The 16,466-nt window shown below is 42.0% G+C and overlaps 1 protein-coding gene across 1 annotated transcript; it reads left to right on the top strand.

The window, feature by feature from the left end:
- On the top strand, positions 1–3,712 carry RPL22L1 (ribosomal protein L22 like 1). The gene is made up of 4 exons (XM_033429536.2): positions 1–57; positions 1,739–1,831; positions 1,989–2,110; positions 3,455–3,712. The coding sequence occupies exons 1-4, from the start codon at positions 49–51 to the stop codon at positions 3,597–3,599; spliced, it is 369 nt and encodes a 122-aa protein (XP_033285427.1). The 5' UTR covers positions 1–48; the 3' UTR covers positions 3,600–3,712.
- Positions 3,713–16,466: the final 12,754 nt, after the last annotated feature.

Raw genomic sequence — 16,466 nt, 5'->3', positions numbered from 1 at the left:
GTGCCGCCGGCCCTCGCTCTTTCTCTGATCGCGCTGCCGGCGTGCAAGATGGCCGTGGTGAGTGACGTTGGTCTCGCTGGGAGAGTATTACTCCGATGTAGATGATTTTTGCAGCTGGCGAGCTGGGAGCGTCAAACTCTAGGTCGAGGATAAAAATGGAGACTTGGGTCAGGAACACAACCAGGATGTTAAGATTATAAGTTTCTGACTCCTGGCAACTGCCATGTGGTCTGGAGGAGTTCGAGCTGGGCCCAGAATTGGGTTAGGATGGGCGGTCGTGGGAGCGCAGGGAAGGAGGAGGCACGACGGTGAACGAGGCTAGTGGGACAGAATTTGGGCCATTGCTTTTCTCCCTCGTGCCTGGTAACGGCGATGATAACCTGTTTATTTGCACTAGGAAGCAAATGTGGGTAATGGGGCAGGCCCGGTCGAATGGCCTTGCCAGGGCGGAGGGAGACCCGAGACACTCAACTCCCGGGATAGCCGCGGTTGCAGAAGTTTCAGAGAACTTTAAAACTAAGTGGGGGAAGAAGTTTCTTCATTATCTCATAACGAGTTTTTTTTTTAAAGGTGAAAACCACGACTCTTAAGCAAATAGAAAAGGAACATGCTTCAGAGACTTTATATATTAATAAGGGAACCAGTAATACATTAAAGGCGGTCCAAAGAACATTTGATGTTAGGGTAAAATTGCTGGGTTAAATACGAAAGTAGATGATGTCCAAAGCCCTCTGGGCTTATCTCTCCCCCCAGATAAATTACTTGCCTTTCTGAAGTTAACTGATGCCCCAACAAAGGTATAAATTAACCAGGCAAGGCCAGTTCCTAGTCTTCTCTTTTACCAGTTCCAAGTTCGGGATAAATTTTTTTGGCACAAAGTATGCCACGGCCTAAGAAAGCAAACTGGCTTTAGTGCTTGGTATCCATTTGGTTGGATTTTACGGGTAGCCTTATTCCGCGGTATTGGCCTAAAAGTTTTGGGTATGGAAAACTTAAGTAATACATGTTTAAAAAAAAAATTACCAGATTAAAGGTATCTCTCCCCTCTCCTTTCCTCACCCATAACAGCATTAAGGATTGAATTCCCTACACATTAGTGGGCAGAATATCCTATTCTGGCATGCAGCTGAGCTTGGACTGGGTGGTACACTACCTGTTTCCCCATCTGCAGTGGGGATGGCAGTACTAAAGTAGTGCCTTTAGTCATTTAAAATTGAACATCTGTGGTCTGGAAAATATCAATAATAGAAGCCCACAAAACTTAAGTCTTGATGACTTGAACAAAATGGGCCTGGTTAGCGGTTCAAACCAAGCTAGGTGGGTATTTTTTAGTTTTAACTTGTAGTAGAAAGTAGATTGATTCTCTTATTCTTTTCCATTTGCAAAATAGAATTCTTTGGAATCTTCTGGTGAAGGAAACTAGTAGTAGCTCAGCATATACTTTGCGCTTTCTTGAGCTTTGCACTTGTGAGGCACTTACGTGGTGAACAGGGGAAATTTCCATCGGATTTCATGAAACTTGATTTTAACCAAGTTAATGAGTGTACTCCCCCTACACATAGCCTGGTTAAAAAAAGTTAGGGTATATCTGATAAGTATTAAGCAATTTTTTTAGAATTTTGCACCATTTCATGTATATAGCCTCATTGTACTATACTGCACTGATACAGATCTTTGATTTTGTATATAAAGTGAATAAATTCTTGTAGAGAGCCATAATTATATTAACTTTCTGTAGAAGAAAGACAAGAAGCCTAAGAAGTCAACCTGGAAGTTTAATTTGGACCTTACTCATCCAGTAGAAGATGGAATTTTTGATTCTGGAAATTTTGTAAGTAGCACTCTATTCAGCTTGTTTTTTATCATCTTAAAAATGAATTGAGTATGTAATATTTGATTTTAACCTAAGCTCTGTTCCTAGGGTACCTTCCCTAGTGAATATCTAGGGTTTTCTTCCCTAGTGTGGCATGTTTTCTGTTTTAAAATAGGAACAGTTTCTACGGGAGAAGGTTAAAGTGAATGGAAAAACTGGAAATCTTGGGAATGTCGTTCACATTGAACGCTTCAAGAGTAAAATCACAGTTGCTTCTGAGAAACAGTTCTCTAAAAGGTTGGTATTTGTTTTCCATGGTATTTTTTTTTAACAGTGTTGGGTGCTTTAATATTAGAATACGTTTGAAGAAACATATCTGTTGTGTAACTTGGGAGTAGTGTCCCAACTTTCTTAGTTTTGGTTGTCTAGTAGAAGCAGCCAATCAAAGGTAAAGTCTTTAACGTTGATGTTGCAGCCAGTTTTCGTTTATTCAATTTACTTGGCAAATAGTAAATAATACATGGCAGCACTGTTGCAGGACTGAGTAGCTTAGCAGTGAACCAAGCAGACTAAGTACCCACTACCAAGGAACTTAAATTATAGTGGAGAAGAGAGATAATGAAATGCAGTATTAAGTAGTTGATAAGTGCTGTGTAAGTGCATAAAGAAGGTTGATGTATAAAGTGGTCAGGGGAAGCTTCATCTAAATGAAATGCAGTAGTGAGCCATGCAAATTAAGGAATTGATTGTTGTGGCTGAGGAAGATTGATGGTGGAAACTGAAGACTTAGGAGCCTGTTGTGGTAGGAAGTGGTGGCTTGGATTAAGGTGGTAGCAGTGCATGTTAGCTGTGGTCATGAATTAATCACTAGGTATTTGGAGATGAAGTATCTGTCTTCAAGGATCTTATAGACATGCAGATAATTGTTATAAATGCAGTACTGTAACTGTTACATTGAAGGTAGAGATTGGTAAAGCAAGAATTTGCAGAGAACCTGAGAATAAGCTTAGTGTTGCCAGTGGAATGAAGTATTTCTAACAGGGAGCAACATTAACAAAGGGCAGGGAGGCTTGAGACGAATGCTTGCGAGTTCAGGATTGCTGTAAAATGTAAATGGTGAGAATGGCTGGAATGGTGAAATTAGGCCTGCTGTAAGCTTTTTTATAAGGACTGAGCCATATGCTAGTTGCAAGACTGGATAATCTTAAACTTGTGAATTGGATTCAGCGCTGTTGACGGGTTGCCTCTTGTTTATCCAAGGTGGGATTAAGGTTAGGGAGGTTGATAGTGAGGAAGAGAATGTTGACATTTTAGTACATAACATTTGAAGAATAAGATCGTATATTGTTTAAAAAATCTAATGTGGCAGTAAGACTGAAGAGGAAACTACTATTACGCTCTTAAGCATAAAGTTTATTTGGGGAGGGGAGAAATAAGGGTTTTGATAGGGCATAAACTGATTTTAATTGGGGTTGAGATGCTGCCATATTTATATCCCTAGCAACCTTGCTAATGCTTAATACAAATGAAAGGAAAGATTTTGGAGGGAACTGGGAACACAGAAGACGAATATGACAGTGCATATTTTATATAATAAGCCTTTACACAGTATTTTATGAAATTCATGTCTTTATTTTAAAGGTATTTGAAATACCTCACCAAGAAATACCTTAAGAAGAACAATCTTCGTGATTGGCTTCGTGTGGTTGCATCTGACAAGGAGACTTATGAACTTCGTTACTTCCAGATTAGTCAAGATGAAGATGGATCTGAGTCTGAGGACTAGATGAAGCCATCCCTTTCAGGGCTTTGCTTGCTAACAAGACAAATGAAGTATACAAGAGAAACATCTGGAAATGGACCTTCAGTTTATCAGTGAATAAAAAACATTACTCTGTATGTTAAGCATTCATCTCTTTGATTTAAGTGTATGCTGTTTATATGGTGCTGGCTTTCCTTTAATACTTTTTTTTGTTTGTTTTTCTTCGGCGCGGGCCTCTCACTGTTGTGGCCCCTCCCGCAGGCTCCAGTTGCGCAGGCCCAGCGGCCATGGCCCACGGGCCCAGCCGCTCCGTGGCACGTGGGATCCTCCCAGACCGGGGCACAAACCCGTGTCCCCTGCATCGGCAGGTGGACTCTCCAACCACTGCGCCACCAGGGAAGCCCCCTTTAATACTTTTTTTTAAAAAAATTTATTGGAGTATAGTTGGTTTACAATGTTTTGTTGGTTTCGGGTGTACAGCAAAGTGAATCAGTTATACACATGCACTCCTTTTCTTTTTTAAGATTCTTTTCCCATATAGGCCATTACAGAGTATTGAGTAGAGTTCCCTGTGCTATACAGCAGGTTCTTATTAGTTATCTGTTTTATGTATAGTAGTGTGTACATGTCAGTCCCAATCTCCCAGTTTATCCCCACCCCCCACCCCCGCTGCCCTTATCCCCTGGTAACCATAAGTTTGTATTCTACATCTGTTACTCTAGTTCTGTTTTGTAAACAAGTTCTTTGGTACTCATCTGTTGTTGTTTTTAATACTTTCTGTAAGCAGTATTTAAATAGCCTATAGCTAGTGGAATTTCTTCCAGGATTTCTGAAGTGTACTACTTTTACAAATGTCCTTGAGTTAAAGTATATAGTGAAAAAATGAAGCACAATTTTGGGTATAACTTTATATAATAAAGTATTTAAATTCTCTTGACAGTCTCAGATATTGTTGTACAGTTTATAAATGAAATCCTGAGTGCCTAGAACAGTTCTGGCACATAGGTGCTCAATATTGAATCCCTCCTGCCCTTTGCTTCAAAGGAGCAACTTTCCTAATTAGCCTAAAGGCTCTATGAGTTGAGCATAGTACTGCTCTAAACCAGCTTGCCTATTAGAGGTCTCTGGCCAGATGCCTTGTGGGCACTAGAAACTCAAAACCTTCAAATCTGAACTCATTATCTTGCCCTGTTTCTGTGTTCCTTGTCTGAATAATAATTCACTCAGCCAGTTGGAATCTTCTCTCTCCTCTCAACCCCCCTCCTGATCATGCTGAAAATGGTGGTCTTCTGTTGCTTAAAACTTTTTAGTAGATAGACCCTTTATCCCAAGTAAAGCAACCTTTGAGAGCTCTAAGCAGCATGGTTTGTCAAAATCCAAGTTGTAGATGAGAATTATGGGAGCCATGTAAGTTTACTTGTCCATTGGTCCCAAGGTAGTATTAGTACCTCAGGCATGGGCTGTGAGTCCTGATAGTAGAATCATGTTGCCAGATCTTGAGTATACCGACCTAATACAGATGAATATAATTGGTTTTGGGAGTGTTAAAAGTTTAATTCTCTTAAGACCTTGTTTTAAGTACTCACCAGTGTTACACAGCAACTCCCTAACTCTGCCCCATTTGAATTGTTCAGGTTTTTCACCAGTAGTTACTGACATCCTACTATGTACTTGCTCTTGAGCATTGTGGATGCAATGGAGAAAAAACAGCCTGTTTCCAGGTATGGTGAGGGAAACTGTCCAAATAATCGTGTAAAGTACAACAAAGAAGAGGGGTTTTAAAAAGGAATTTGATGCAGTCAAGGAAAGTAACTGAGGGTGTTTGAGCTGACCTAGAACAGGCCAGGTAATCTCTGGGTAAACAGAAAAGGGTGTTCTAGCCAGAGGGAACAGCATAGGTAAAATTCTTGGGACATTGAGGATCTGGTTGGCATCCAGTGCATCTGGAATGGAATGATTGGTTATGAGAAGAATCTGGAAAGGTAAGCAGAAACCAGCACATGCAGGACAGAAGTTGATGCTTGCCTTTAATCGAGAGAAATGGTAAGCTACTGAATTTTAAGTGGAGTGATGAGCGTTTTGAAAAAGATGGGTGTCTGCGTTACGAAAAATGGTTTTCAGTGGCAGTCATTGGATGCAGGGAGACAGGAGGCTTATGGCTGTATCCGTGATGGTAGGTAAGAGGGCTGGAGATGGGAGAAGTAGACAGATTTTAGAGATTGTTCAGAGGATAATTTGTGGGACTTGGTGATGGACATTGGTGGAAAGGGAGAAATGTCAAGGATGACATACAGTGGGCTTAGATGGTGGCATTTGCCAAGTTTGGTAACATTGGAAGAAGGCAAGAGTAGGTTTAGGCCATGCTGAATTTGAGGTCCAGAAGGTGTCAAGCATGAAGTTGAATATAGCGTAGGTTTAGAGCTCAGAGGAAGGATCTAGGTGAAGATACCTGCTGGTCTTGTGCACATGGGTAGTACTAAACAGTGGGCATGGGTGAAGCCGCCTATGGAGAGCGCAGAGTGAGGATCAAGTGTTGCAAACACCAGCTGCCTCCTTAATTTCTCCCCTAGAGTAATCTTTCAGAAAGAGTTAATTTAGCATTTGATGTTGTGTGCTAGGACCTGGGTACACTATGCCAGGTAAGATATGCATGCCTTTAAGGAGTTGGCAGGTTAGTTGAGACAAGCGCATTCATTTAACAAATTTATTGAGAGCAACTGCTTGCTAGCATTGGGGATACTGCAGTACAAAATAGAAACATTTGTCTTCGTGAAGCTTATACTCCAGTGGAGGAAGACAAAGCAAAATGTATGATACATGGTGGTAAATGTTACGAAGGAAAATCAGAGATAAGGGATGTAGGGAGGGAGGCATGTTGAATTTGTCTATAGGGTCAGGAAAGGCTTTACTGAGAAGGGCTCAATTGAAAGACCTGAAGGAGCTAGTGGATCCAACTAGATACCTGGGGGAGAAGCATCCAGGCACAATAACAGAACAAAGGCTCTGCGGCAGGAGTGCCTCTGCTACATTCAAGGAACAGCAAAGGGGCTGCTGAGCTGAGTGTGGTGGAGAGTAGAAGGATGAGGTAAAGCTAGAAAGGTGAAGGGGTATGTGTGTGGCGGGGTGGGCGGTGATAGGGGAGGGTGTGTTATTTCCGTTATGCCAAGCATAGTAGATTAAAACAGTCAATTTACAGTTTCTGAGGATCGGGAATCTAAGGAGCAGCTTACCAGGGTGGTCCTCGTTCAGGGTTTCACGATATTGCTGTCAAGCTGTGGGCCTCTGGCTGCAGTCATGCAAAAGTTAACAAACTACTGCCTCTTTTTGTAAATAAAGTTTTATTGGAACACAGCCATACCCATTATTTTTTGTTTGCTTACAAAGGTAGAGTTGAGTAGTTTGCGGTTGGGACAATATGATCTGCAAGGACCAAACTATTTACTGCCTGGCCCTTTAAGAAAAACTTTCCTTTTAGGCTTAACTGGAGCTCAAAGATCAGCTTCTAAGCTCCCTCCCGAGGTTGTTGGTAGGAAAATTGAGTTCCTTGCCAGGTGGGCTCTACATGGATCTGTTCATGACATGGCAGCTGGTTTTTACCCAGAATGAGTGATTCACGGGAGAGAGAAAGCAACCAAGGTGGCAACTGCAGTGTCTATAACCTAATCTCAGAAATAACATGCCATCACTTCTGCTTTATTCTATTGATCACACAGGGCTACCTTGGAACAGAGTGGGAGGGGATTACATAAGAGTTCAAATACCAGGAGGTGGAGATCATTGGGGTCACCTTCAGGCTGGCTACTACAGGGGATGGCAAGTAGGGGGAGCTTTGTAAACCACTGAAAGGGCTTCAGCTATTTTTCTGAGTTCTATGAGGAGCTACTGAGAGACTTTAGCAGAGAAGTGTCATGATCTGACATTTTCAATGAATGATTATAGTGAAGTATTTTGTTAGTCTATGGTAAATTTCAGAAATTCAGAGAATCTCAGACTAGGCATTCTGGGCAGGTGACTTCACAGTTTGGAAGTTGACTTTATTTTGAAGGGCTGAGAGAGTCTCGGATTGCCTTACAGGGTCTCTGCATCAACTGGAAATTGGCTTGTTTTTAACATTATTGTTTTTATTTATTTTTAGCTTTTTATTTATTATGGAGAAAGAGAAAACTTATTTACTCTGTGCTCCTATCTACTCCCCACACGCCCAGATTATTTTAAAGCAAATTCCCAACATACCATTTCACCCATAAACTTCTGTTTGTTTCTCTAAACTTTAGTATCTAAAAGATAAGGACTCTTTAAAGCTAACTACCATACCATTATCACACCTATAACAAATTAACAATATTTTCTTATATTATTCATTGTCAAATCAGTGTTTAAATTTCCCCAAATAACTTTTTAACTGTGCAATTCAGGGTTGTAATTAAATAATGGCTCTTAAACCTCCTTTAATCTAGAGTTTTTCTCTCTGTTTCTGTCTCTCTCTCTGCCTCTCTCCCTCTCTCCCTCTTCCTTTCCCAATTTATTTGTTGACCAAACTGGGTCATTTGCCCTGTAGAATTTCCCACAATCTGCATTTTCATGATTCCTCACCTCCCAGCCTCAGTAGTGTCATTTAACATATTCCTGTGTCCACTGTGTTTCCTGTGAATTGCTAGTTTGTTCTAGAAGCTTGACAAAATATTAGACTGAAGTTTGATTTGGGGGGGCTAGAATACTTATAGGTGTCATGTGCACATCTGTTAAGAAGTGTATGATGTTTGATTTCCTCTTGTCACGTTAGTACCACTGAAACCACTGCCTAGGTTCATTATTTCCCTAGAGGTGTCCAAATGGTGATACTCTATCATTCTTTTAAAATTTATGGGCTGAAATACCCTAGAAGAAGTGCCCCTCATCAAACCCAGCTACAACTATAAGAAAGATAGGATAAGTGCTTCTTTTCTTTTATGTATTACTTTTCAAGTTAATTTCCAAGCAGATTGCTTCTAAAGGTGATCAATGAGGGGTTTTGTTCCTTTGGTTTTTTTGTTTGTTTTGTTTTATTTTAGTGTCATACTGAACCTATGGTGTAAAAGTATTGAATATTTGGTATGTTCTAATCCATTGTAATTACTTTTATTGACTCAAATGGTTCCATTTTGACCAATGAGAGCCTCTTCAAATTGGCTCCTGAGTTTTTTTTTGACATGACCTCAGTAGTGTTTTATTTCTTCCATGGTTTCTGACATGATAACATGTTCCAGGCTCTTCCAAATTTCCTTCCCCAGATCTGGAATCATCCATTTCTCTAAAGAGCTCTGGATCATGTTCCAGGTGTCAGAGGTGCTCATTGCTACTGGTTTGATCATTGTTTCTAGACATATTCAGTGGACAGAGAAAGGAAATATATTTTTGTTTTTCAAGACAGTATAGTATACTTAATGAGTTTATACTGATGCTTGCAATTCAAATTCAGGATGACAGGGTTTTTACCTCATCTATTGCATAGACATATTTCCTTTTTCCATGCTGAAAATTTCAGTGACACCAACACCAGTACTCGTTTGCTTTACCTTACAATCCACACATAATAGTCTCAAAAAGGCAATACCAGCATTACTACCTATAATATAATACTTTACAGTTTAAGATTGTTTCACAGTTCTTTTTGTCCTTATGGTATATCCACTAGGAATGAACAAAGTCCTATGTTTTAAAGTCACTGGAGATGATTCATCTCTCCATGGCTGTGGCACAGACTTGATACACGTGTTCATTTATTTCATTTTTGTTTTGATTTTTAAAGTTTGCTTAAAATCTTTCTATGTTTTATAATTCTGTAAAATATTTACAAGTTTCCAAAGTCCAAAACAAAGTATGTTTAAAGAAGTCTAGCTCCTGTATTAGTCCCCTCCATTCAGTTTCATCCCTTCCTTTACAGGTAGCTATTTAAAAAGGATATTTTGGTTTATCTGTCCTTTTTTTTTTTCTTTTTTTTTGGCTGCGTTGGGTCTTCGTTGCTGCGCCTGGGCTTTCTCTAGTTGCGCCAAGTGGGGACTACTCTTCGTTGCGGTGCGTGGGCTTCTCATTGCGGTGGCTTCTCTTGTTGAGAAGCATGGGCTTTAGGCATGCAGGCTTCAGTAGTTGTGGCGCGCAGGCTCAGTAGTTGTGGCTCGTGGGCTCTAGAGCGGAGGCTCAGTAGTTTTGGCGCACGGGCTTAGTTGCTCCGCAGCATGTGGGATCTTCTCCGACCAGGGCTCGAACCCGTGTCCCCTGCACTGGCAGATGGATTCTTAACCACTGCACCACCAGGGAATCCTCCATCCATTTTTAAAAAGATATGCACCATTAGTTAAATGATAGCTTACTGTACTCACTTTTCTACACATTACTTTTATTTCACTTAAAAGTATTGTGGAGTCATCACTGCCACGTGGATGCACTGAACTTGATCCAACCAGTTCTCCACGGATGGGCATTTGAGTTGTTCCAAGCTTTTGCTACTATAAATAGTGCTGCAATTAGCCTCATGCACATGCCTTTTCGTATTGTTGCCATCAAATCTTTGGAGTGGATTTCCAGAAGTGAGATTCTTAGGTCAAAAGATAAATGAATGTATAATTTCACTATATATTGCCAAATTTTCCTCCATGAGGGTTTTACCATTTTACCCTCCTGCTGGCCTTCCCACCAGCAACATATGGAAATGTCCATGGACTCACTAACAGATTTTGTCGTCCAGTTTGGGTATTTTTGTCTGATGGGTAAGACATTGTTTTCAGGATAGTTTAATTTGCATTTCTTTTATGAGTGAGGTTGAGTGTAATAAGTTAAAGACCATTTGCATTTCTTTTTCTGTGGGCTGCTTGTTTATATCTCTAGGATGTATATGGGATTCTTGGTCTTTTTATTCTTTCTTTTTTTTAAAAGTTGTTTATTTTTGGCTGCGTCAGGTCTTAGGTGCTGCACGTGGGCTCTTCGTTGTGGTGCACGGGCTTTTCTCTAGTTGTGGCGTGGGCTCCAGAGTGTGTGGGCTCTGTAGTTTGTGGCACGCAGGCTCTAGGTGAGGCGCATGAGCTCAGTAGTTGTGGTGTGCGAGCTTAGTTGCTGTGCAGCATGTGGGATCTTAGTTCCCCGACCGGGGATCGAACCCACGTCCCCTGTGTTGGAAGGTGGATTCTTTACCACTGGACCACCAGGGAAGTTCCTTATTCTTTAATTTTAGAAGCTCACTCTATATTAAGGCTATTAAACTCTTGCCTATGATATAAGTTGCACATTTTCTTTTTAATTTGAATCTTTTCCTTATATTTATGGTATTTTTTGTTTTATCTTGTTGAAGTGTTATTTTTCTGCAATTGAATCCTAATCTTTTCCTCATTGTTTCAGAATTTTTGAGTCAAGGTTGGGAAAGTTTTCCCTTTTTCCAGGTTATACAAGAATTCATTCATGTTTTCTTCTAGTGCTTGTACGGTTTTATTTTTAAAATTTAGGTCTCTGTTCTATTTAGAATTTATCCTGGTTTACAATTTGAGAAGTAGATGTAATTTTACCTTTTTTTTCCCTATGTGGCTACCCATTTATACCATTACCCCTGATTAAAAAGTGCTCAGGAAGTTTTGGGCTTCCCTGGTGGCGCAGTGGTTGAGAACCCGCCTGCCAGTGCAGGGGACACGGGTTCGAGCCCTGGTCTGGGAGGATCCCACATGCCGCGGAGCAACTGGGCCCGTGCACCACAACTACTGAGCCTGAGCTCTAGAGCCCGCGAGCCACAACTACTGAAGCCCACGCACCTGGAGCCCGTGCTCCACAACGGGAGAGGCCACCGCAGTGAGAAGCCCACGCATCGCGACGAGGAGTGGCCCCCGCTCGCTGCAACTGGAGAGAGCCCACACACAGAGGCGAAGACACAACGCAGCCAAAAATAAATAATTAAAAAAGAAAAAGTGCTCAGGAAGTTTTGATTAGCATTAATTTTCCTACTTGTTTGGAAATCCTTGTTTGTGGTTATGCTGAAGTGATGGAGAGTCCATATTTATAGCTTTAGTGTGCCGTTCTTTTACAAGGTGGATGATTTAAATGCCAGAAAGGCCACTTTTAAATAATGTTTTGCAGTTTATAAAGGAATTTCTCTTCTCCTTTGACCCTTCAGCAGCCCTGTGTGATAGAACATTACCTTCCCCATTTTGCATGTGAGCATATGACCACTGGCTTTCCCAGGATCACACGCCTTCCACCTCTCAGTCCTCAACCCAGTGGTCCTCCTGCCCTAGGGCCGTGCCACTTCTTCATCACACAAGGCCATGGTGAGGCTGAGATGTAGTGGGGGAACACTAATCTGGGGGTCACAAATCCTGCCTCTGCCGCCTACAAGCAGTGTCTCCTTGGGCACACCTCTTTACCCCCTGGGCCTCAGTTTCCTCATATGTACGCAAATAAATGGTTGAAAATAGATCAGCGTTTGTCAGGCTTCAGTCATGCCTGCCTCCTTTTGATAGATACAGATACCTCATGTTTCCCTGCCCCAGTTCTGATTGCCTTCCCCATGATATGACTGATGTGTAAATATCCCCACCAACCAAGGGTTTTTGGGTTTTCCATTCCAAAACACAACGAAGTGAAGTCCCTCTTTGACTTTTCCAAATATAAACTTATCATGTCGAATACATTTTTTAAGGCACACAAGCTCCTTGAGATATTCCCCCCTCCCACCATGACGAGGCACTCTCTAAAGCTTTTTCCTGCCTTAGAGGTATATGATTCAAAGAACCAGACTGGGAATCAGGGATCTGCCATCTCAATTTTGATCGATTGGATATGTTTTCTCCCAAGGGAGGGAATCAGTGACATAGGCTGCTCTTGCCCTATCTCTGAGGTTGGATGGTGTCCACATATGTCATAAATGTCAGGTCATTGATGACTGTTCTTCCAGGCCCTGTCCTGAGAGCTGTACTCGCAGAAGTACAGTGTTCTCTGTCTTCAAGGAGCCCACAGTTCTAATGGGGGAAGCGACTTTACAGTTTCAGTGAAGTGTGGTTAGTGCCAAAATATGGATATCACAAGATGCTTTGGAAGCACCTATACCATAATGAGGGGGAAAGGGAGTCCATGAAAGCCTCCTGGAAAGGGTGACTGACTCTGAGCTATCTTTTTCACTGCTGTGGCCTCTCCCGTTGCGGAGCACAGGCTCCGGACGCGCAGGCTCAGTGGCCATGGCTCACGGGCCCAGCCGTTCCGCGGCATGTGGGATCTTCCCGGCCCGGGGCACGAACCCGCGTCCCCTGTATCAGCAGGCGGACTCTCAACCACTGCGCCATGGAAGCCACCATGGGAAGCCCTCTGAGCTATCTTTAAGGAAGAGTGGGAATTAATGGGGCAGGGAGAAGGAGGAAGGGGTTCTAGGCTGAGGAAGGATGGTGATGGTGGCGATAACCCATAGAGGGCCGTCTGTTTCACAGTCTTACATACATTTCATTTGATCTCTACAGCCATCCTTCAAGTTAGCTATTATTTCCCTTTTACAAGTCAGAAAACCAAGGGCTTAGAGTGACAAACTGTCTACCCGTGGTCACACAGCTAATAAACTCCAGGTCTGTCTGACTTCAATGGTCATTCTGTGTAAAAGATTTAGTGTAAAAATGTTTCTAAACTTCTCTCTCTGCCGGGCAGGTCTTTCTCATAGTGATACACATTCAACTGGTTCCATTCAGGTGCTCAGGACAACCAATATTTTGTTTTGTTTGTTTACTGCTTGAGGCCCACAAACTGGCTTAAAGCGGTTGTCTGGCACATACCTTTGTTGCAATAAAGTCAATCATGGGAGCTGGCCCACTGCTTTCTAGAAGCAGCATGGAAGATTCCATATTTCATCACTCCTACACTTTTCTTCTAGGCATGAAACAAGCTTTTACAGTGAGACTTTTTCCTTTCAGCTGAGATCCCAAAAACTGAGAACAAAGTTAAATGTGTCAAGTTTTCCCACTTCCAAAGTAAGGTGATTATAGTCTCTGTAGAGCTTGCAAAGGAGGTGCTCAGATTCCAGTTTTACAAGCCTTAGTTCACTACCTACGTCCAGGACCTATGAGAAGTTGAAGACTCCCGGGTGTTTGACTCATCCTTGAGAAATTAAGGCCCACGGTAGTGGCCGGAGCAGTTTACCTACAGCAGAGCAATGAGAAATGCATGTCCACAGATGCAAGGATGAACAAATGTTTCTCTGGACCAAATGTGGTCCATGAAGAAGGACCAGGCCTGGGTTAAATTTTTGTCTGCTTAAGAGGACTACTTGGGAGAGAGAGGGGACCCCAAACAAAAAGAATCTGTGTAGAATGAACCACCAAGTACTCAGAGGCTACAAGTGGTAAGTGAAAGTTCTAAGAAAAAGCATTGCCCATGCCACAAATGTTGTAGATAAAGATTCTCAGTGATAAATCTTTGAGAAATTCAGATATGTATTGTCTACTGAAATGGAAACATACAACATAAAAGTTATGAGTTAAGTTTCATTCATGGACCTTACTGAGGACTATAGCCCAGGAAACAGCCTCTCAGACAGCTTTGAGGAATTGCTCTGAAGAGGTAAAGGAGGAACCAGGATATATATGAGGGTTTTTGCTGTAAAAAAACATGTAGTCAAAAGATTATTGCTATTCACAAAGAACAGACATCTCAGATTAATGATTTTAGTGCTTTTCTATGTATGGGAACATGCAAGAAGCTGGGTTCATTGAAATTATTCCTTAGATGTGCATCTTAACTGTCTAGGGCTAGTATACCAAAGCACAGAATATTTCCTGTTTTTCTCCATTCTGAATTCCCCTAAGGGCGACTGCAGTGGCTAATGGCTTAACCCCTGTAGAACTGGAATGGTGGACATCATTCTTTGTTTACAGTATCCTTTGAGATAAAGAATAAGGCTTGAACTTTCTTCTTGTCCAGAGAACCATGCCACCAACCGTTGCTCTTAAGTCTGACCTTTCTACCCTTACCTTTTCTCTGCCAGCCCCTCCATTTCCAGCCCGACCCAGGAAGAGCCAGAGGCAGCTACTGAAGTTGTATGAGGGGCACACTTGGAATCTCCTGGCACACAAACTGATACCACCACCTTTTCTTTCTGCTTAAGCTGCACTATAGGCATTTTGACCCTCTGACAGAATTTTTGGTTTACTCATTATCCTCCCTCACGAGACTGTGAATACCTCAAGGTCAAGTTTTTCTCTCTGTGCCTTTCTATGTAAAGAAATCTATGTAACTACAGATGAATCCCAAGCCAGATCATAGACAGGACCTTTCATTCATAAATGTGGAAGGATCAACTAAAGGTGACCCAAAATGAATAAAATGTCAAAGATAAAATGACTGGATGAACAAATGGAAACAACTGGTCTAGATATAGAAATGCAAGGAAATGATGAAGTTTCCCTGAGCCTAAGGAAACTTGGACCTTCATATTAAAAAGTCTGACTGTAAGCCAGGCAGAATGAAGGGAAAAGCTCAGACTTAGACACACCTTGGAGAAATTTTAGAACTCCAAAGTATAAAGAAAAAATCCTAAAAGCTTCCAGAGAGAAGACAAAACGAAACAGTTTACCTACAACAGAAATAATTTTGAAAGGGAATTTTTCAGGGTATTATTAAATTTAGCAGCAGGCAAAAAAAAAAAAAAAAAAGCAAACATTATTTAGGGCTTCCCTGGTGGTGCAGCGGTTGAGAGTCCGCCTGCCGATGCAGGGGACAGGGGTTCGTGCCCCGGTCCGGGAAGATCCCACATGCCGCGGAGCGGCTGGGCCCGTGAGCCATGGCCGCTGAGCCTGCGCGTCCGGAGCCTGTGCTCCGCAACGGGAGAGGCCACAACAGTGAGAGGCCCGCGTACCCCCAAAAAAAAAAATTTAGCAGCAGGAACAGCTGGGTTTTAGTTCTAAGATGTGTCCCTCATTTAGTTCTAAGCTGTTATTGAGAGTCCTTTCCTGTTCCTGGGCTTCGTGTCCTCTGTAAATGAAGAGACTAGACTGGATTATTTCTGGGGTCTTTTTCAGCTCTGACTTGCTGCCAATTCTTGTTGCTCAGCTGAGCTGACCTCAGCACTGGAGCTTACCCCCAGTGAACCCCACCAGGCCTTCCTCTCCATGACTGCAATCTACACAGCAGATTTTTTTTTACTGCCTTATCCTTTAAATGAGCACAGTGCCTTTGCTTCCTGGACACCTGCTGATTCATTAACTCAATCTTATTTCTTGAAAACAAGAATAGTGTTTTCATGTATAGTACCCTATAAATAGAAAACACACAGTAAATGTCTGCAGGATCAATCTATCAGCAAACCTTTACGGACATCTGCCGTGTGTCTTGCACCATACAAAATTATGGAATGCTGAGAAGACCATTCAGATCTTTTCCTCCAGTGTATATAGAGTGTGTAAATCAGGACTGTAGCTCCATGTGAGTGTAATAGGTAGTACGACAACAATAACAACAACAAAACACATGGGAAATGCACAGTTAAGCAAAATTAAACATTTCCTCACTTTGGGACTTTTCAGGTCTTTATTTGTAAATCTCCATGCGTTGATTTATAAAAATATACAGGGCTTCCCTGGCGGCACAGTGGTTGAGAGTCCGCCTGCCGATGCAGGGGACATGGGTTCATGCCCCAGTCCGGGAAGATCCCACATGCCGCGGAGCGGCTGGGCCCGTGAGCCATGGCCACTGAGCCTGCGCGTCTGGAGCCTGTGCTCCGCAACGGGAGAGGCCACAACAGTGAGAGGCCCATGTACCACAAAAAAAAAAAAAAAAAAAAAAAAAAAATATATATATATATATATATATATATATATATATACAGCATTTCCCAAACATACTGCATCATAGAGCACTTTTATTTACCAACTCAAGAAAGCACATAGAGTCTCT

Source organism: Orcinus orca, chromosome 5, assembly GCF_937001465.1.
Source record: "Orcinus orca chromosome 5, mOrcOrc1.1, whole genome shotgun sequence".
NCBI lineage: Eukaryota > Metazoa > Chordata > Mammalia > Artiodactyla > Delphinidae > Orcinus > Orcinus orca.
Note: the sequence above shows the minus strand (reverse complement) of the source record. Positions and strands in the feature narration are given on the sequence as shown.

Excerpts from the sequence above, each read along its gene's own strand:
- RPL22L1 (XM_033429536.2), top strand. Across the intron at positions 1,832-1,988 it reads TTTTTGATTCTGGAAATTTT|GAACAGTTTCTACGGGAGAA; the intron begins GTAAGTAGCACT and ends GTTTTAAAATAG. Across the intron at positions 2,111-3,454 it reads GAGAAACAGTTCTCTAAAAG|GTATTTGAAATACCTCACCA; the intron begins GTTGGTATTTGT and ends TTTATTTTAAAG.